This window comes from Lepidochelys olivacea (assembly GCF_965140295.1).
Source record: "Lepidochelys olivacea isolate rLepOli2 genome assembly, chromosome: 3".
In the NCBI taxonomy this organism is placed as follows: Eukaryota; Metazoa; Chordata; order Testudines; family Cheloniidae; genus Lepidochelys; species Lepidochelys olivacea.
In genome coordinates this window covers 197,399,760-197,420,967 of record NC_140413.1, presented here as the reverse complement: position 1 = coordinate 197,420,967, position 21,208 = coordinate 197,399,760, and the positions used below count along the sequence as shown (strand labels likewise).

At 44.7% G+C, this 21,208-nt stretch overlaps 2 protein-coding genes across 2 annotated transcripts in view; one reads left to right on the top strand and one right to left on the bottom strand.

Annotated features, from left to right (window-relative positions):
• Positions 1-1,032: 1,032 nt before the first annotated feature.
• Positions 1,033-17,582, bottom strand: TMEM17 (transmembrane protein 17). The gene is made up of 7 exons (XM_084624246.1): positions 17,413-17,582; positions 15,057-15,160; positions 14,300-14,413; positions 11,984-12,271; positions 5,352-5,431; positions 3,928-4,012; positions 1,033-3,008 (listed from the first exon to the last, which is right to left on the bottom strand). The coding sequence occupies exons 1-7, from the start codon at positions 17,519-17,521 to the stop codon at positions 2,976-2,978; spliced, it is 813 nt and encodes a 270-aa protein (XP_084480372.1). The 5' UTR covers positions 17,522-17,582; the 3' UTR covers positions 1,033-2,975.
• Positions 17,583-18,037: 455 nt separating this feature from the next.
• Positions 18,038-21,208, top strand: part of EHBP1 (EH domain binding protein 1) — a 410,447-nt gene continuing 407,276 nt past the window's right edge. The window contains exon 1 of the mRNA XM_084623076.1: positions 18,038-18,362. The gene's annotated coding sequence lies outside the window, so the exon portion shown is untranslated. The remainder of the gene's footprint in view (positions 18,363-21,208) is intronic.

Below are 21,208 nucleotides of genomic sequence, written 5' to 3'. Positions count from 1 at the left end.
GTCCCAACTCAATGACCCAGTTTTTATTGTGTCACATTTCACTGTTGCTGGCTGCTACCAGCTTGGATAATCCCTTCCCTGCCTCCTTATCAGTAGTTTTTTGTAATTCATTTTTTCTATTTTGTCCATTCCACCCTCAAAGCTTTTAGTTTTTCCCCTGTAGGAAAGTCACTACTGCCCTTTATGCTCACTCACTCTAAGAGCTGGTCAGAAACAAAAAGCCAGTTGTGTAGTTAATGGCTGCAGTCTGTTTTAGGAGCATTGCATTTTCTTCAGAGGTAGGGAAGAAATTCAACATTCTCCAGAGCTGACTCCTGAAAGATCATCCCTATTGATAAAGGTGGGGAAAGGGAAAGGAACCTGCATGCCCTTGAACTGATTGTGATGAGTGAACCTGTATCTTTCAAGGCTTCCCCACACACACACCCCTGATCTGCCCAGGTAAATTGTCCTATCCCTGATGTCTATGGAATACAATGAATGAACAAAAAAATACAAATCATCTGTGTGGAGGGTAAAAGAGGGAAAAGGACTGAAGCATTCGCATAAGTTTTTTGGCCTGACATCTAGAAATGGTGTATTTCGGTATCTGAAATGTAGCACTTCAGCATGGCAGCAATAGTATGATACCGTCAGAGCCCCATTACATTTCACAATTCTGCAGGCATGGAATTTATTGCAAAATTTATCCCGTGCCAGAGAAGTGTGCTCCAGGATCTCAGCTTTCACTAAAAAATGTTTTTAGTCTTTATGATTGCTGGTAACCTTGAAAAGCTGAACAGTGCAAAACCATGCAGTGATATTTTTCTGAGTCTGCACAGAGTCTATGACCAGGTGTGAACTGCTCCAGCTATGAATCTTAATGGAGTTTTAATTCTGAGTTCTCAAGCTGACAATCAATGCCATCTTGAAAATTGAAACAGGATGGAGATCTCAAAATGATGTAAAATAAGCCCCCACAGGAGTACACTGCTGTTTGATACAATTTATTTTCATATTTAATTCAATAACTTTACATTTAAAAAATCTGAAGCTGCTGCATACATTTTGGTTCAGCTTGCCATGGAGTATATAGTGTCTAGATTGTAGTGAAGGATGGGATAGGAGCCAGTCTACCAAGATGATAGATGAGAGAACTAGTTTGTATATAATAACTGATCAAAACTTGAGCCAAACCTTTTCTGAGATGCTGTATAGCTTTGGGATTTCTAATTTTTTTTAATGCACATCTGCATTTACCAGTCCCAGGAGGATACAGAAATATCAGAAAGATTCAAGTGCATCCAGGACTTCAGGTACTTCTACAACCAAACCTTTCAAAGTTTGCTCATCCCAACATTGAAGGGTCTGCCCGACAGAATTAACTTGAGTGATCTATCCTCAAGTGTCTTCCCTTGTGTTAGCCCATCACAAGGGAGTCCTACAGAACAACTGGTGTAGGGTGTGGAATCATGCTCTGAATCCATGCTGGTGCTCTATTCAGTTGTGTGTGGACTGAAGACTTCAGGGGGCACAACCTAAGGTTCATAGCGCTTCAGTAAACGGTGCGGTTCTAAGAGTGCTTTCACAGTATGCAGTGGGAGAACTTGCCTGTCCCATTTCCACACAGGATCCCCAGAATGTATGAGCCCAGTGACTCATTAAAACAAACCAGTTCTGACCTGGCACGCCCCCAGTTTCTGTCCACAGCCTTGGTTCTAACCAATGGCAAGACATGGACCCAACTCAGAGCAATGCCCCATACCTAATGTTGCGTACTAATGCGACTCTCATTTTGGTAAGAAGAAGAAGAACCAGGGCAAGAGACGCAATTGCCGGCATTTTGGCAGTGGTTCATTGCCATGACAAAGTTGTTATGTGCTCTTTTTAAAAAAAAATAGCTAGTTATTTATTTAGTGTTCACAGGTTTCCAAATCATTGCAGGTTGCCCCGCCGTCCAGCTAAAACGGCACATGGCATTGCCCTATTACCATTGCCACAGAGGTTGGTATTGTCCTTTCTGTTATTTCTTTATCTAGAATTTCATTAGGGTGTTTTTACTGATTTTTTTAAATTGGTGGAACAGTGAGTTGCTCAGGAAACCCTTAAAGTTTTTGAACCAATAACTTATTTTTATTTCCTTTTTCATAAAATATCTGCTCATATACCTAATAGCTTTTTTCAGTGGCACCTGTCATCACCATAGCCAATTCTTCCCTAATTAGTTAATTATTTGTATAATTTTTTGAACCCATGTTTTTATGAATGTGTTGTAACACTTTAACTCCTGTTCTAGTTTTAATCTTTCTTTTCTTTTCTTTTCTCTTTGTATAACAGCTATGGCATTTGGTGGCAGATGACAGAACAAGAAGCAATGGTCTCAAGTTGCAGGGCGGGAGGTCTAGGTTGGATATTAGGAGAAACTATTTCACTAGGAGGGTGGTGAAGCACTGGAATGGATTACGTAGGGAGGTGGTGGAATCTCCATCCTTCGAGGTTTTTAAGGCCCGGCTTGACAAAGCCCTGGCTGGGATGATTTAGTTGGGATTGCCCCTGCTTTGAGCAGGGGGTTGGCCTAGATAACCTCCTGAGGTCTCTTCCAACCCTAATCTTCTATGATTCTATGATGCTTTGCTTATAAACTTGTCCCTAACTACTGCTCTACCTTCCTCCCATAGAAGACCTATATTGTCTGCAAAATTTATTTGAAAGTGTTTAACAATGTCGTCTTTTATTGCTGCAATCCACTCTTGGTCCTATAGAAACATTTTCCAAAAAACTGATCTTTGGCACCCATCCCAACTATCCATTCTTCTTCTAGTGATGGTCCCTATTGTAATCCACTGTGGGTTACGCAAGCGCACACCATGCATGCGGAGTAGCGTCCATTGGTCTGCACATGAACGGAAGCATGATGCGAGATAGGGTGCAAGGTGATAAATGGCAGGGCTGGACGACTACATTTTCAGTTCCTTCTCACCGCCGTATGGTCTGTATCAGAGCTCTGTGTCCTGGTCTCTGATGCGCTTCTGGACATGACAGTTGTACATAGTTTTAAAACAGTTTTTATAGTAGATTATAAGATTTAGTTCTTTCTAGTGTTAAAAGTTTTAAATAGTAGCTAGCGCCAGTTGTTTTAGATAGACTAGGGTTTTTCACTCCTCCCTACCCCCATACCCACATGCAGTACTGGACTATGCCCAGGACTCCGGGCTTCAAACTTTGTGCCTCCTGCCTGTGATCCTTCTTGGGCAGCGATGACCACCAATGCTGCCTGCACTGCCTGGGAGAAGCTCACATCACGGCATGGTGCAATATTTGTCCATCCTTCCCCAGCCACACCCGAAAAGGCTGGGCACTTTGCCTCTGGAAACATCTCATGGAGCTAGCCATGAGACTGCACTCGGACCCAGGCCAGGGAACCCTCCCTGCACATCAGCCTGATTCGTGGAGGAGTGCACCTCCCACTACATCCAAGTCTGGTGCCGGTGGAATCACCCCCAGGGTGGGGCCTAGTCGAGAGATAAGGAAGTACTCCCATAAGCATGGGGCTAAGTCTTCCTCCAAATCAAAAAGAAGATGGAAGTTCCTTCCACCAGCTCAGCTCAAGGGAACGGAGTACAGTCTAAGTCCCAAAGGCACTAGAAAAAGACCCCAAAACAATGGGACCCAGTGGTTCTGGGTGCCAATCTATCGGTACCACCATCCCCAGCACCCCACAAGGCTCAGGACCTTCTCGCGCTGGGAAAGACCCAAGCACCTGGTTGCAATGACTGGGAAGGAAAGAGTGTCTCTCACACCAGGAATATCCAGAACCATAGCTGTTCCCCAGGAGGTCTTTGCCTTCCTGGATCTGGAGTTACCTCCCCCCCTCCATATCGGGCCCTTCCACATCTAGAGAGATTAAATCTCCACCAAGGGACATGCCCTCAGTTTGGGGCCCCTTACCCGCTGCATCGATGCTCTACAGTCTTCCACCAGCTCTGACGATACCACCATTAGAAATGGGATCCATCTTCTCCTCCTCTGATGACTCAGAACCAGGAGAAGAACAACTTTTAGCTTACCATCCTTATGCACCACAGAAACCACCTCATCCATGGCAACACTTACCACCCCAGCCACCACGGAGACGATGGTACCCTATGCCATGGGGAGCCCCACCACCTACATCGGATCTGACTTACTGGCCATATTGGGTACCCTGGGCACAATAGCCCCCCCCGGGACTGGCCCAATCCACAAGGGAACCATTACCTCCTTCCCCCTTGAGGGATCCTTCCACCAGGCATACAGACCTGATACTGGAAGAACTTTTTAGCCTGGTTCCAGCACCTCTGCTGGAATCAGCAAGATTCCCCTCTTCCTCTCCTGATCACATGGTAGCTGCATCACCTCCTTGCCTGCCAGATGACTTCAGAGAATTCCAGGAGCTGTTCAGGATAGTTGTGAAGGAACTCCAAATCCCTTTAGAGGAGATTCAAGATTCCCAGCACAAGCTTCAGGATATCCTTTACATCTTGGTGCTGGCAAGAATAGCATTGCTGATTAACGAAGCCACACTGGAACCTTCCAGAATGGTATGGCACCGGCCACATGCAGAGCTACCTCCAAAGGAGCAGAAAAATGCTACTACATTCCAGCCAAAGGCTCTGAATTTCTTTTTTCACATCCATGTCCAAATTCCCTTGTAGCCCAGGCTGCTGCAGAAAGATCTAAACAACAGCACCCTCAATTTACTTCAGCAGACAAAGTAGGGAAGTGCTTAGATCTTCTGGGTCTTAAAGTATGCTCATTTTCCAGCCTGCAATTTAGGATCACGAACTAGCCATGTTTGGCTAACAAAGCCTATTTCCTGAATTACACCAAATTCAAGGAGTTTGCTGATAGACTTCCACAACACGATCACGCTTGTTTTCCAGCACTTGTTAAAGAAGGGAAGCTCGTGGCCAGAACTACCCTTCAATCTGTGGTAGATGCAATGGACGATAATCATGTGTAGAGAGCCCTATGTCTACTCTTCTGGATTTCCTAAGGAGGTCCAAAACACCATTGAAGACCTCCCTTTTGACAAATCCGTCATCAGAACCTTCCCACCTGTTGCATCCCAATGGGACCTGACTCTAGTTCTCTCTATGCCAGTGAAGCCACCCTTTGACCAATTAGCTTCATGCTCTATGTCCCTCCATTCCACGAAAGTCGCCTTCCTGCTTGCAATTACTTCCATGAGACAGGTTGGTGAACTCAGAGCTAAATGATGGCGGACCCGTCTTTCATGGTGTTCCACAAAGATAAAGTCTCCCTACATCTACACCACAAATTTTTACCAGAGGTGGTCTCCCAGTTTCACATCAATCAAGCCATCCACTTACCAGTTTGGCTTCTGCCACATGCTTCTGAACAGGAACATGGACTCCATTCCCTCAATGTACGGTGAGCTCTGGCCTTCTACCTGCAGAGAATGAAACCAATCAGGAAGTCTCCTCGACTATTTGTTGCAGTAGCAGCGAGACTCTGGACAAGACATTTCCTCTCAGAGAATCACCAAAAGGATTTCCGGTTGCATTAAACTCTGCTACCAACTGTGAGCTCACTTACAGGGCTCACTCCACGAGAAGGCTCAGGCTTCAACCACAGCCTCCCTTCAAGATGTTCCGCTTGTAGACATATGTAGAGCAGCCACATGGTGTTCAGTACACACCTTTGCAGCGCAGTACATCTTAGTGCAGGACTCTGCAGCAGATGCCTCCTTCAGCATGGCAGTTCTCCACACGATCATTCCATCTTCATCCTCACACCCTCCTCCAACTTAGGTACTGCTTGTCAACCACCCTCAGTTGAATACAATAGGGACCTTCACTCAAAGAAGAGGTTACTTACCTGTAACTGGAGGTTCTTCAGACTGTGTGGTCCCTATTTGTATTCTACTTCCCACCCACCTTCCCCTCTACTGCAGATTGGTCAATTCATGGTAGAAAAGGAACTGAAGATACAGTCGGTCTGCCCTGCCCTTTATCACCTTGGACAGAAGCATGAGGCAAGCCAGGGCACATGCATGGACCCACAGACGCTACCTTTCAAAATCTCCGACTCTCGATGCATGGTGTGCATGTGTAACCCTCAGTGGAATACAGTAGGGACCACACCTCTTGAAGAACCTGCAGTTACAGGTAAGTAACCTTCTCTTATTACTTCCAATGGGGCAAGAACTGACTGTTTGCCAATTTCTGCAAATTTTGCTGCTACATTAAGGATTTAGAGATTAATATTAAATCTATTCTAGTCTAGTTGATGAGGGTATGAATACACGTGTAATCTCATTCCACTGGATATAATTCCCTCCAGAAATCTGAGAGATTGACTTGTTGGTATAGAAACAATGCTGCACCTGTTTCCTTCTTTTGTCTTTTTATCAGCTCTGTCCCAGTGAAGAATAGGTGTACAGCTGAAGTCTCCTTCAAGTATAATTTCCCCTTCCCTAAAGTGTTGGAATATTTTAAAGAAATTCTTTTCAAAAGTTTTTTTTGTTTTTTTTTTTGCTTTTGACTGGGAGCATATGACAAGCCCATTGTTATGAATAACCCAGCAGCTATGCTCCATCTTTAAATTGATCTTTAATCTGAAGAGGTATGTGTTCAGCAAATTTTATGCCCACTCCTCTTTTCTTTGGCTGAAGCAAAAAATGTCTACTGAAGCCAACTACTTTCATGCCCAGAATTTGCCCCTGTGGAAAATTTAGTTTCTTGAAGTAAAATTATCTGAGAATGTGGGAGGCTGAGTTCTGGCTGGGTGTTTTTCCTTTTAATGACATTATTTAGAACTTTGACATTTAAAGCTGTTGCATTAAAGGGAAGAGCCATTGAGAATAACTACTTAGCTTATTGAAAATCTGAAAGTTGTGTGTGTGAGTCACTGGCTGTTTGATGGCATATGAATCCTTTAGTGTGGCACACATCTCCCAGTTCTAATTCTATTGTATTCACCATTGCATGCCTGAATATGGCTTGGTTTCTTATATTGATTCAGCTTCACTTCCCTCCCTTCTACTATCTTACCCTTACTTTAAATCATAGAATAAAATACCAAAATAGCATATAAATCAGTCCCTGCACAACTGCTGACTGAAGGAGCAGAGTTAATGGTTTCTGAAAAGCCCCATACAACTGAAGATGATGGTTTCAGTCATGGAGCAGGAATCAGAGAATAGAGTGTGAAGTGAATCCAGAACAAAAACAGAAGAAAGCCTGGCAGGGTCTGGAGTGAGGAGATAAAAGGGATAGACATTGAGAGAGCACAACTGACAGAAATGAGGCACTGCTTAGAGAAATGTAAAAGACCAGAATGTGGGGAGTATGTTACTTAATAGTGGTGTGATACATGAAGGGGGGGAGTAGCTCCCTTTGATGCACACCCAGCCACCCAGTTAGCTGTAAAATCCCTCTTGGTATCTGTTCTCTGCTTGCTTTACCAGTAAAGAGTTAACAAGCCCACAGGTAAAAGAACAGGAGTGGGCACCTGACCAAAAGAGCCAGTGGGAAGGTAGAACTTTTTAAAATTGGGAAAGACACTTTCCCTTTGTCTGTTGCTCTCTGGGCTGAAGAAACGGGGCAGCAGGAATGCTGTGTAAAGTTAAAAGAGATATGAAAATAATCAGATATCTAGAACTACTTTTAACAACCCAATGGTGTAAATAGATCAGAATGTTTAGCTCGACCTGATCAGGTTTATTTCTGTTTATTTTTTAAGGCTTGTGGAACTCCTCTGTGCTAACCCCAGATGCTTTTCTTTGCTTGTAACCTTTAAGCTGAACCCCCAAGAAAGCTATTTTGGATGCTTAACTTTTGGAATTGCTCTTTTAAAATCTAGCAAAAGCCTAAGTTCCAAAAGTATTTTGTCCTTTTTGTTTTTAATAAAATTTACCTTTTTTAAGAACAGGATTGGATTATTGGTGTCCTAAGAGGTTTGTGCATGTTGTTTGATTAGCTGGTAGCCACAGTTAATTTTCTGTGTTTCTTTCTCAGCTCTTCCCCAGAAGGGATGGGGAAAGGGCTTGAGCGTACCCCATATGGAGGAATTCCCAACTGCTCCTTCCTGGGTTAAAAGGGGTTTTTTTTGCATTTGGGTGGTGGCAGCGTTTACCAAGCCAAGGTCAGAGAGAAGCTGTAACCTTGGGAGTGTAATACAAGCCTGAAGTGGCCAGTATTAATTTTTTAGAATCCTTGCGGGACCTCACTTTCTGCATTCGGAGTGACAGAGTGGGGATTTAGCCTCGACAGTGGGTGATTTTGAAAGTGTGTCCACTCTTCCTCCATCCCACAATGAAGGTCGGCTCCTCAGACTGGGGTTAGCGTTACAAATCGCAGAGCTCCCAGGGTGAAAGTTAGGGTTAGAAAAGGTAACGCTTGCAATGTTGGGGTTAGACCTGGGGATAGGATTCCAAAGAGTAGGACTGCTTGCCTAAGGGTTAGAGTTGGGATCGACAGGGCTCCCTGGCCTAGAGTTAGGCTAGAGGTCAGCAGGGCTCCCTGGCCTAGGGTAAGGGTTGAAAAGAGCAGTGCTCCGGCCTAGGGTTAGCATTGGGGTCAGTAGGTCTCCCTGAGCGAAGGCTAAGGTTTCAAAGGATAGGGCTCCCAGCCTAGGATTAGGGTCACAAAAGGTACAGCTTCCCGGCTTATGCGTGGCATTCAGCCCATAGGAATTCCAGGACTAGGGTTAGGTTGGGGTCATTAGGACTCCCTGACCTAGGGTAAGCATTGGGGTTTGTAGGGCTCCCTGACCTAGGGTTACGGTTGCAGTCTGGAGGGCTCCCTCCCTGGTATTACTAGGGCTCCCTGGCATAAAGTTAAGGTTACAAAAGTAAGGGCTTCTCGGCCTAGGGTTAACACTGGGGTCAGAAGGGCTCCGCAGCCCAGGGTTAGGGTGATGAAGGGTCGTGCTTACCTGGTTAGGGTTAAAAAGGGGAGGCTCATAGGTTATGGGCTTGATGATGAGTTTTGGTGGGCAGGAAGCACCCCTCTGCAGAACCCACTTAAGGAAAGTAAGGGAAGCATGAGGCAAGGCTGCCCTCACTTCATGGAGTATGAAACAGGGTGGATAGCCCCATGTGCTGGCTAATCTTGACAGCATCCACCCAACTACAATACCCACCTGCTGAAGTGAAGAAACAGATTTACAGAGCCAGAACAGTACCCAGAAGTTACCTATTACAGGACAGGCCCAACAAAGAAAATAACAGAACACCACTAGCCATCCCCTTCAGCCCCCAACTAAAACCTCTCCAACGCATCATCCATGATCTACAACCTATCCTGAAGGACGACCCATCACTCTCACAGATCTCCCCACTGTATTTTCCACTGAATGCATCCGATGAAGTGAGCTGTAGCTCATGAAAGCTTATGCTCAAATAAATTTGTTAGTCTCTAAGGTGCAACAAGTACTCCTTTTCTTTTTGCAGATACAGACTAACACGATTGCTACTCTGAAACCTGAAGAGAAACGATGACCAAAGAGGCAGGGTGCCACAGAGCAACCTCTGTCCACAAGGGGGCACTCTAGAGGTACAAGCATCTTAATCCCTTTGATGTTCTCCAGCACTGAGGTTCTGTTAATTGAATTCTACACCTGGCCAGTTTATTCAAAATGTCATCATGCATCTTGGCATTTCAATTCTTGTTCCCAAAATTGTGGACTCTGTAAGACCTGAGTCAGAGATTCACCAGTACCTTGGTTGCAGCTGTCAGCACTCTGAAAATGTGTCATCCTTGGCACCATTATCACAAAACAGGAGCTCTCTACCAGACGTGGTTGAGGGCAGTTGCTGATACTGGCCGCTGTGGGCGAATGTGGGGAATGAGGGCCAGGCAGACCTGTATGCAGCAGGAGGTGACTTTCAGTCAGGAAGCAGGGAACAAGTAGATAGCAAGACAAGACTACAGGACAGGGGACCCTAAGAGAATTGTAGGGAAGGCACTGGAGGACTAGCAGCTCTCACTTGTTATCACAGCACTAACCTAATCAATACTATTGAGAGATTGTATTGGGGGCTAAGGAGGTAAGCTCACTCAAGGTCTGCTCTATATCCCCACTTGTACCAACCAATTTGTGTTACCATAACCACAAATAAGTTAGCGGGTTTTCTGTGTATGTGTAGAATAGAGTTAACAGAAACACTTGAGTTATACCTTGTGTTAACTCCTTAGTGAAGAGATAAACAAGAATTGATACTTCTGGTTCGCCTATTAGGGTCTCTTGTTCTGTTTTCCAGGCCTTATTTTAATTGCCTCTGAAAAGTTTCTCTTTGAGGTGACCTGGGCTCTGATTTCTAACGGTTGATTTAAGCTCAGCTTTGTGCAGTAGTTACACAGTGGCAGGATGACAATTTGTGCTACTGCATACAGTTTAAAAGGTTTTTTATTTTAGAAAGGAATTCCCAGGACTATTGGGGAAAAAAAGGATTTTTCAAATGGTATAACTTCTAAATGCAAAACTCATGGGCAGGGCCAGAGTTCCTATGCTTAAAACTCACCTGTGTCTCCCTTACAGACTCTGAATGAAGGACCCCAATCTTAATACTTCTTCAGATACTTCAGGTAACTTCCTGCTTACAAATTCCTTCCAATTTGTCATATTTCTGCAAAATAAGTCAAAGCCAGACCTGGTGCAAGTTGGGGCAACCGCTGCTGCAAGTACTTGCTTCCATCAGGTTTGAATTTTATTAATAGATAACATTTAAATGAATATTTTGCAGAATCTAGTCACCCAACATCCCTCTCTCCTGCCCACCGAGGAAATCCAATTTTGATATGAGACAAGGCCACTATCCATTTCTCTGCACTGTAAGACTCTAATGGGCCTACAAAAATCCCATCCTTACCCAAATAGCATCTTTCCTTCATAGTGCAATTAGATTCCCTATCCTCTTTACCCTTCTCCCTTTCATTAACCCTGTGTCCATGTACCAGCCCTGCCCTGCATCCATATGCAACTGCCTTTGCTCTGCTGATAGACAGAGGGATCCACAAGAAGAAATTAAATTAACTTTTGATCACCAAATATTGAGAAACAAACTTTTAGCCATTACCAGAATGGATAGTCCAGACATTAATACAGAGACCTGAAAATGAGACCAGGGTTATATATCTTGTTCTGACATAGATTTCCTGTATTCCCTTGAGCAGATCACATATCTAAATGTTTAAATGGCCTGTAATTTTGTGTGGCTCAGTTATTGGGTGCTCCATTTTAGACAACTAGGCCCTAACTCTGAGGTGCTGGGTACCCAAAACTTCAGCTGAACCAAATGGTGTTTTCTTGAATTAACAGTTTCTCTGACTGGAGCTCCCAATAATGGAGTCATCCAAAGGTAAAGGTCACTTTTGAAACTTTGTCCTTGAAGCTTTTTAAGTTCTTGTAGCATGACCATCACTGTAGTTTCTGCATCCCTTTCTATGTCTGTTTCTGCATACTTCCTTATCTTACTGGGCTAGTGTGAGGCTAAACTCGTTTGTACAGTGTACTAAGATCTGTAGACAGAAGAGGCTATATAGTGTGAAATTTTATTAAAATGAATAAAATATGAATTTATTATAAACAAAATATCCTTGTGCAAAATCATGAACAGTAAAAATCTTCTGTACACAATTTAAAAAAATTAAAGTTTGCATAAGTATAAAACCTACCAACTCCACGCCGCAGGCATTTCATCCAATGAATAACTGTATACAAATGAAATCAACTGTATAACTGGCAGAGCTAATAATGCCAATGTGATGTTGCAGCAAAGTTCAGATCTCTCATCTTTAATGTTGGCTGTGGCAGAACAACTACTTTTAGGGTCTCTGACAAATAGGAAGGTTGAGAATGAGCCAAAGAAATGGGAACAATGGGACTATAGCAGCAAGAGACGTTCATCCTGAGGCTCTATCCTAGTAACCTGTCAGGCCCTGAGTGCAGACTCCCAATCAATATTTGATGGAGGAGCCTCCTCAAAATTTTGTCCTACCCGCCATGGAGCCTGCACCCTCTTCTTCTTCCAGGCTAGATAATCAGATCTGGGATGATCATCCAGCTGGTCAAATTCTTTAAGGCTGAAATGAACTGCTAGCTGGTTCACCATTCTTTTCAAGGCAAGAAAAGCCGCAATGACCTGGAAGGTGAGGAAGAGGGCAAAAATGATGTGGACTGCTCGCTCTAGTGGCTGGATCTTCAGACCGTCATTAAAGAGCAAGAAGAGGATTATGGGCAACTGCAGGAGGAGACTTAGGAGCCAAAAGCCAGCCAGTTCCGGGACCTACAACAGAAAGACATCACGTCTAATATCAACTGTTATTAAAGCATGGCAACTGAACAATGCAAGCAATGTGTACACAGTTGGAGTACATACCAAAAACATGTATCCTGTAAAAAATCCATTCTCCCTCTTCCCAAAGCCTGCGTATGCTATGGAATTGCTAAGAAATAGGCCTGGTTGAAAGTGTTTTGTCTAAACTATTTTTCAATGAAAAATTGGGGTTTTTGACTAAACAAAATTATTTGCCAAAAACCATCTCCTTTCTGTGGAAAATGTCTATCTTTCATCAAAATAATAATGCCCCAAATGTGAAAATTTTAATTGATTATACCACTGCTGTGTTTCATGGGAATTGTAGTTGAATTGCCTCACGCACCCATTCTTATGGGCTTGGCTCCTAGCTGAACTTCATCTTCCATGATGCAATGTGGCTGTGCAACTCCCATGATGCACCAGCTCCCTTAAACAAGAGAGGAGACAGTGATGTATCACATATGATACAGTCTAAGCACTGAGCAAAGCTGATCAAGAATAAGAGGAGCATGTGGTATGTGAACCAGAACTCCCCTGATGTGCTGTGGTAGCATTTCAGAATTGAAGTATTTCAGTTTAAAATTGTTGCTGAAAAGTCAACATTTTCAGCAGGGGAAACCCCATTTTCCAGCCGGGGAAACCCCATTTTCCAGCCAGCTCTACTATGAAACAAAGAGATAACATAAATGTCTAGCCAACAACTACTCTGAAATCAGCTTACTATTTCGATTTTTCTTTCAACTAAATCCAGGGCTTCAGGGAGTTAAATTCACTGGATGATCATGGGCTTCCCTGGTGTTCCCATCACCTTCTAAAATCTCTGCAGAGAAGTCCTAGCCCTACTGCTGCACCTTGTGAGCCCAAAACATCCTGGTAACAGCAGAAGCAGAGTGAAATGTGGTCACTGGCCTCCCCACTGTTCTTGCCATAACTGCCAGCCAAGTGTGATCCTCTTTACTCCCCCACCCCACCCCAAAGTGACAGGGAAAAGTAGACACATGGTCGCATCTGTGGCAATGAAGTCTATAGGATGTTCAGCAGCTCAGGTGACATGAAGTAGCAGAGTAAAGCTAGTGAGGATAGTTTGATTCTCATCAGTTTCCCTCTATCAGTATCATTAAGGTAGTGCTATAGACTGGAGCAGGAAGCATGGTCTTCCAAGGGCAAGGTACAAGGAGAATTAAATGATCAGAGCAATAAGCCAGGACAGAAGGAAACAACAAATAGAGAGGCAGAAAAAGAAGACTTGCACTGAAAGTTTAGTGTCAGTATGTATCAGTATGGAACAGAGCCTGGTGAGCCTGGTCCCTTGCTCCCTGGATCAGCCAGCTCTAGGAGCATCACATGCTACACTACTCTATCCTACAATACTTCTAAGCAGACCCACCATATGACGGAAGGCTTCCAGAGAGCTGCATGAAGCTGAAGAGGATGGTTTCAGTGACGTGAGGTCGCTGGAGCAGGAATCAAAGAAAAGAGAGAGGGAAAATGAGGTTGGTATCCCCAAAACAAAAAAACAAGAAAGGGGGAAGGAACTGAAATGAGGGAATGAAAGGGATAGACAGACACTGAAAGAGCATAACTGGCAGAAGAGAGGCTCAGACTGGAGAAATGCATAAAACCAGAATGAGGGAAGTAAATTATTTAATATGAAGGTGATTTTGAAGTTTGTGTGTGCTCCTCGTCCACCCCACAACATAGAGAGACTAAATTTAAGTCCTTTGTTTATTCCAGGAGGCTTACAAAGGCCAGGTCTGATTCTGTCCTTTTGTGAACTTCAGAAACAAAGGAGCCCCTGCTCACTTGTGCAAAGTGACCAGCTCCTTTAGTTCAACTGACAGAGCATTTACCTAGGGACATGGACCCTGGTTCAAGTCCAATTACTAAGTGCTCCTTTATAAGTGAATGTAATTGTGATGTGTCTTTAATTCAAAGCATCATACTCCGCCCCTTAGGGCTCCTGAACTGATGCTCAAGGAGGTCAACAGAACATACCTTCTCCTGCAGATTGCCCATGTATCCAAGATACAGTCGGATGGCCTCAATTAGAGAGACTAGGACGATTACTGTGACCAGGATGAACTTGTAGTAATCTGGCAAGACTGGGTACTAGAGAGAGGAAGAAAGTAGGAATTCCAGAGGGATGGAATGCACTATCATTATTTTATAAGGCTCTACAGAAGCTTATGGTATTTGTGATCTGGAAATTCATGCAGCACTGTCAATGTTGCTGAAACCCAACAAGCCATAGCCCCTGATTTTTCAGTCAACCTCCAACCAAACCTGCCACTAATTCTGTCATGAACTCCTGTCCCTCCAACTACTCTGACATTTCTGCGGAGACACTGCACTCTATTAAGTATCACTTTCCATGTCTGGGTTGAAGGTAATGAGTAGAAGGGCCGAATATTAGGGCTTGTCTTCACTCCCGCGGAGCTCAAGGCTGCTGCAATTGATGCTGTGGGTATCGACTTAGTGAAGACCTGCTAAATCGACAGCAGAGCGCTCTCTAGTGGACTCCCCAAGAAGATTCAGGTAAGTTGACCGGAGAGCATCTCCCATTGACGCAGCACAGTGAAGACACTGGGGTAAGTCGACCTAAGCTACGTTATTCACTTAGCTGGAGTAGCATAACTTAGGTCGACTTACCCCGGTAGTGAAGACAAACCCATAGTCTTGCAGACAGTGTGAGGAAATAAGATTCAGACAGGCACCACAGATGTTGGAGGGGATATGTTCCCTCAGGACTTACCTTCAGCTGGAGCATGACAACACTGCTCACCCACCAAAATGGGAAAAAATAAAGGTTGAAATAGAGGGACATCTGCAATGGCAAACTGGAGACAATTTCATTATCTAGAGAGAGAGAGAGAGAAATCATCATCACCCAAGGTCTGTGCCAGATGTTCTCTTTCCTACATACAGCAGAAACAGCTGCTACTGGGGGAGGGATAGCTCAGTGGTTTGAGCATTGGCCTGCTAAACCCAGGGTTATGAGTTCAATCCTTGAGGGGGCCATTTAGGGATCTGGGACAAAAATAAGGGGACAGTACTTGGTCCTGCTGTGAAGGCAGGGGACTGGAATTGATGCTCTTTCAAGGTCCCCTCCAGCTCTATGAGATACCATATTTAAAAAAAAAAAAAAAACAACCTCTACTTTAAGACATAGCAACTTCAACCAACAGAATAATGGTTGGACTATGAGATCAATCAAGTTCAACGTTAAGTATAATGTGTTAAAATGTGCAACAGAAGAATTCTGCTACATCACAACTGTATTCTAAAGAATCTACGTGTGAAAGTGTATGCAAACCTACACCAGTAAGGAAGGGGTTAAGCAGCTGTTCTGCTGCCATACTTGCAAAACATGAATGGGTGGAAGAGAAGCTCAAAAGGAGAGCAGGCCAGCTCAGGAGAGTAGACAGTGCAGTTGAACTGACCTGCACTCTGAGCTCCTGAGGCCTGACTTTAGCAATGTGGTAGTCTCATCAACAGGGCGTAGGCTTAAATGAGCATATATATTTGATTATCCTCAAATTAAAACTGATCCCTAAAGATCAGAACTCAGGCATGCTGGTGGGGAATCTTGCATCACTTGGTCTCGACACAATACCTTTCTTTTGTATAGAAAATTCTAGACTCCAGCAATGTCAATCCACTGTGCTTTTTTAAAAAGAGAACCACCAGTTTGGAATGTACATTAAAGAAAATGGAGTTCCAAATCAAACACTATGGAGAGAAGAAAATTAGCTGCTAAAACCCAGAAAAACAAAACTTTGACCCCTGCAATATTAAGTGGGAGGTGAAGTTCTACAGTATTTAGAATTTGCACATAGTTTCAAAAAAACTAGACACACAAAAGTATAAAAAGCAAGTCCTTAAAAAATGAGATCAGGGAACAGTTTTGTTTCAACTGGCAAGTTTCCTTCTCCCATTATCCAATTTATTGATATCACATTAAATCTTGAATTAATGATCAATAAGCTGACTGTTGAAAGTTTCTCACATTACTCAAAGTGCAGCTCATAGAAGAATCAGCAATCACCACCATTTGTGGGGGTGGAAGGTCCTCTTTATGATTGCCTCACCTGTATTTCCTGTTAAGTGTCCCTGTTTCAGCAGGTCCAACTCAAATTTAAACACCTAAAATATCCCCTAAATTTGGTGCCAGTGGAAGCCTGATATATTTGATCTCTTAAAGTGCTTTGTGATATCTGGATGAAAAATGCTAGGTAGTAGTATCTGGCAAGTTACTTTGAGTGCCTGGCTAAATGTGAAGGGATCAGTGGTTATCAGAACAGTAATATTTTCACAGAAAGGCACAGTATGTTTTGCCCTAAGCTGATGTCTAATGGTATCCCATAATGTACCACAAGTTTCATAATTTTTGGTGCTTTTTGTAAAGCCCCAGCTTCTGGAGTCCTGTGATTGTGTGAGAATCTCAGCTTTCATTTTTAAGTTGTTTCTAGCCCCCATGGTTGCCAAGAGAAGCGGCCAAAACCCTATTAACTCAAAACCACAAGGCACAGAAAAACAACCACAAACCTAATACTTGTTAAATCTCATGATTTTGATGATGGCCTCCTGAGTTCAGGGGTGGGAGGCCTGACTGGTGATTTTTGAACACAAAAGTGGGGTTGGCACTCCAGTCCGGCCCCCTAGCGAGGCTCTAGCCCCCAATAAGGCAGCCTCACGGCCAGGCTGCGCGGGGTACCTGGGCCAAGCGGCGGTGCGGGGACAGTGTGAGTAGCGGGGGGACTGAAAGGCGGACACCCTGTATTCGGGCTGCTCTCACTACTTCTAGCCAGGGGGTGAACCGCGCCCCGCGGCAGCTGCTGCCACCCTTGGGGTGAGGGGAAGCTGTTGGCGCTCGGGGGTCATTCTCTCCCCCCCCCCCATCCGGGGCCTTTGAACGCGGGGACACCGCGGAACCAGGCAGGCACGCGCCGTCGCATCAGCGCCCGGTGGAGCCCGGCGCTACCCGGCGCCCCGCTGTAGCGAGGCTAGCGTCGCCATCTTCGTTCCTGGCGGCGACCCTCTCCCTCTCTCCCCTGTGAGGATGCCGCCGCCGCCATCTTTGTTGCGGGCAGGGGGGTGCGGTACTTTACCCAGGCTGCCGCCGCTGCCTCGGCGCTCCGGGCCGGTGCGGTTGCTGTCGCTGAACACAGTCCGGCTGAAGGAGCCGAGCCGCCTTCTGACCGGATCCGGCAGCGCCATGCTGGCCGCGCGAGGCGCAGCCAACCCGCTGCTATGGCAACCGGGGCGCGAGCCGGGGCGGGAGCCGACGAAGCAGGGAGGAACCACGCCCCCTCTCTGTTCATAAGCGACGTGAGCATGCGCAGTAGCAATGATCGAAGCCGGCCCGCTATCCTGCGTCTGCCTTCCCCATCCCCAGGGCACAGAGGCTGAGTGCTGCTCGTTAGGGAGTCACATTCCTGCCCCACGCCCTGGCCGACTCGGGATTGCTGCCCCAAGGCAGTGCCTGGCTGGTGCCAGCCCCAGAGCAGAGCCCCAGGGCTGGGGGACAGGGCCGGATTAACACAGGGGCTTTAGGGGGGCTGCAGCCCAGGGGCTCAGCTAAGGGGGCGCGGGGCACAAAAATAGATCCATAATTATGTACAATACAGTGGTCACCAACCTGTTGAGCCTCTGCCAGTCGATTGTGATCTCCAGGCCGCGGAAAGTCCAGCGGGGCAGCAGGGCTCAGGCAGGCTGCCTGCAAGCTGTGGCCCCACACCGCTCCTGGAAGCGGCTGGCTGCTGGCACGTGTCTGCAGCCCCTGGGGGAGGGGGGCTCCGCATGCTGCCCCCACCCCCAGCACTGGCTCCGCAGCTCCCATTGGCTGGCCCCCGGTCAGACTCCCCTCCAGCACCAAAACTCCCTCGCAGACCGTGCACCTCAACTCCCTGCCCCAGGTCAGACTCCCCTCCTGCACCAAACTCCTTCCCAGAGCCTGTACCCCTCACCTTCTGCACCCCAACACTCTGCCCCAGCCTGGAGCCCCCACCTGCAGCCAAACTCCCTCCCAGAAAGAAACTAATAAAACAGCTGTTCTAAGGTAAGAAGTAGGCTATTTTGAATTAACTTAACTATGTTCTACATGTTTTAAGACTGAAATGTAACCACAGAAAGGCTTTGTGTTAATTATAAGGAAAGTTTAGTAAAACGTTAATAGCCTTGATGCCGTAATTGTGATAATTTTGTTTTAAATTCGGAAAAAGACTTGTATATAGGGGCCCCACAAAATCTAATGGCCCTGGGTCCACAGGAGAGTTAATCCAGCCCTGCTGGGGAGTGCTAGTGTGCTGGTGAGCCTGTTCATGTGGCTGCAGGGTGTGTCCGACCCACCACGGCCACCCCAAAGCCTAGCTTTTCTTGCAATGTCCTTCTGTCCCAGGAGCTGCTTTCAGGGCACCTGAGTCCTTCCAGTTTTCCATTTCCTAAAAATTTTTAAAAAAAATTTATTGTTTTCACTCCATGTTTGTTCGAGGAGTATCGCTATACTAAGCAGGAGTTCTGTGTTTATGGGAATAGTGCAGCGGAAGGAGCGTTTGGTGGCATGAATAACGAATGGTGGTTGGAATGGAGAGAAAAGCCAAGTGTTGACATTGTAGGAGCCATTCTTTGGCTTAGATTGAATGTTCGTGACATGTGTTCAGCGATTCATGGTGAATTCATTCACAGCTCGGAAATTTACTAGAAAATGCCCTCCACTCTGAGACACTTCCCTCTTGTGTGAGAAGCTGGCAGTAGTGACACCAGTACATATTTTTTAAACTACTTTTGAATGAGTATTTCATGACCCTTAAAAAAAGTTACTGCAAAAGTGTCCTGTTTTGTTTTTGTTTTTATTTTGGAAACATGGTCACCTTAATTCCACATACATGTGTCTACAGGACCTAGCAAGGAATAATAGTTTGCTAAGATTCACCAAAATAGTCAGGGCTCAGTCTTCCCAGAGGAGAGTGAGGAATCCTTAAATACAATTTATTTTTTCCCTTGACTGCAGCTGATGATAAGTGTATGACTTTTGGCAGGAGTATTGATAACACTTGTAGTTTTAGCCTAGCTGGTGTAACTGCAGAGTGTGTTCGTATAAATGTGAATCCCTTTTTTAAAATAATCCTATTAAACTCTTTCCCTTGATAATATTCTCTAGGAGTGAGTGCTATAGATTAATTATTTGTGACTGTACAGAATTTTTGTATCCATTTTACATTTAATCCCCCCTCATTGCCCAGCAGTACAAACACACAGAAATTTTTTTACATGTAACCATAAGCATAAGCTTAGTGCTAGTAAAAGGTATTGGCACCAGATTGCCTTCACAGAGTTTCCCTGCACAGTGGGAATAGATGTGGGCAGGACCTTATTCCTTGAATTGCTCAGAAGAGATGTAGAGGAGGAAGGGTGTATGGGCAGCTTGGTGGAAGCTAGAGGTAACTGAGGAGTGAAGTTCAGAAGCGGGTGTGGTTCCTGGATGGGAATGAAAGTGGTTGGGAGTTGCTAGCAATTAATTAAAGCTGACCAGGTAGTTAAGTATTGCTGTGCCCATTTTATAGCTGAGGAAACACCATTAGGGTCTGACACTGTGAAATGTTGTGTGTACCTTCTCTTGAAACATAGGAGCTGAGAGAGGGTTCAGGTATGGGTAACGTGCAGGTATGAGAAGCAAGGTAAGCCAATCAATCTAAATGTTCCTCATAAAATATCAACTTGAAATTTTAAAAGACAAAATGATATAGCTCGTTTCTAGAATCCAGGGGTCCGGAATAAGACTCCCAATATCAGGCTCCAAAGACTAGACAAACCACCTATGAAAGCAAATATAAATAGTATGGAGTGGTTCTAGAGATAATTTTTACATCTGAGGAAACATTATAAAAAGGAATGGGTCTCAGAACATTAGAGTAGGCTTTTGATTGAATTGCCCGAAACCTCATTTTATCGTTGTTACATTGGTCTTGGGATATTGCACCTGAAGTCTAAAATGCATTAAATTATCCTACTATTCTGAGGTAACCCTATGAAAGGAGCAGGTAGACATGAAGTAAAAGTATGGCAGTGAATTGATGATTAAGGCAGCTCTTCATGGAAGTTCTTCCCACAGTGTGAGTTGGTAGGTCAAGGTTCCACATTATCATTCACACCTTCTTGATTTTCCTATTGATTACTTTCTCAGAAGTGAAGGAGACATTTTTCCTTACAAGTTGCATGATGATGTGCTGCTCATTTGCCAATCACTCTGCACAGATACCCTGATCTCTCATTCTAGTTTTCTAAGTTTATAGGCCTAATTCTGCAAATCTGTCAAGTGTGAAGTCTCTAGTCACATGAGTATCTCCATTACAGTCAATGAAACTAGTCACATGATGAAGCACTCTTGACATAGGGAAGATTTGCAAAATTGGGCCCTTGGTTCCCAGAAATAGTGGGAGGTAGCACAGCTTAAACAATCAGTGAAGTGGTAAAACTGAGCAGCAAGTAGAGGAAAGGCCAGTGGAAGGCGGATACCAAAAGAAATGCATGGATTTGCTGTGTGCACTTGGTTTCCAAATTCAGGATGTGAATCTGTGATATTTGGCAAGACTGTGTGTTCAGCAGATGGCAAGCATCCTACCTGCTCCAGTGGAAAAAAATTCACACCTTTGTTTAATATTTAATTTTTATGAACATGCATAAAATATTCCCCAAAGATAGAATATGGCTGTATTCCAGCTAATCCTATTTAATTGTCCTTTGGCTTATGTACCCATCTTTTGTGAATTTAATGAACAGGAGATTTCCTCTGATTTTATGTAGTGTGTTTTTAGTGAGCAGATTCTTCCATTTCAAGCAGAAGGGGAACTTACATTTTTAAAGAACAGAGCCTTGGAAGCAGCTGAACTGGTAATTTAGTGCTTT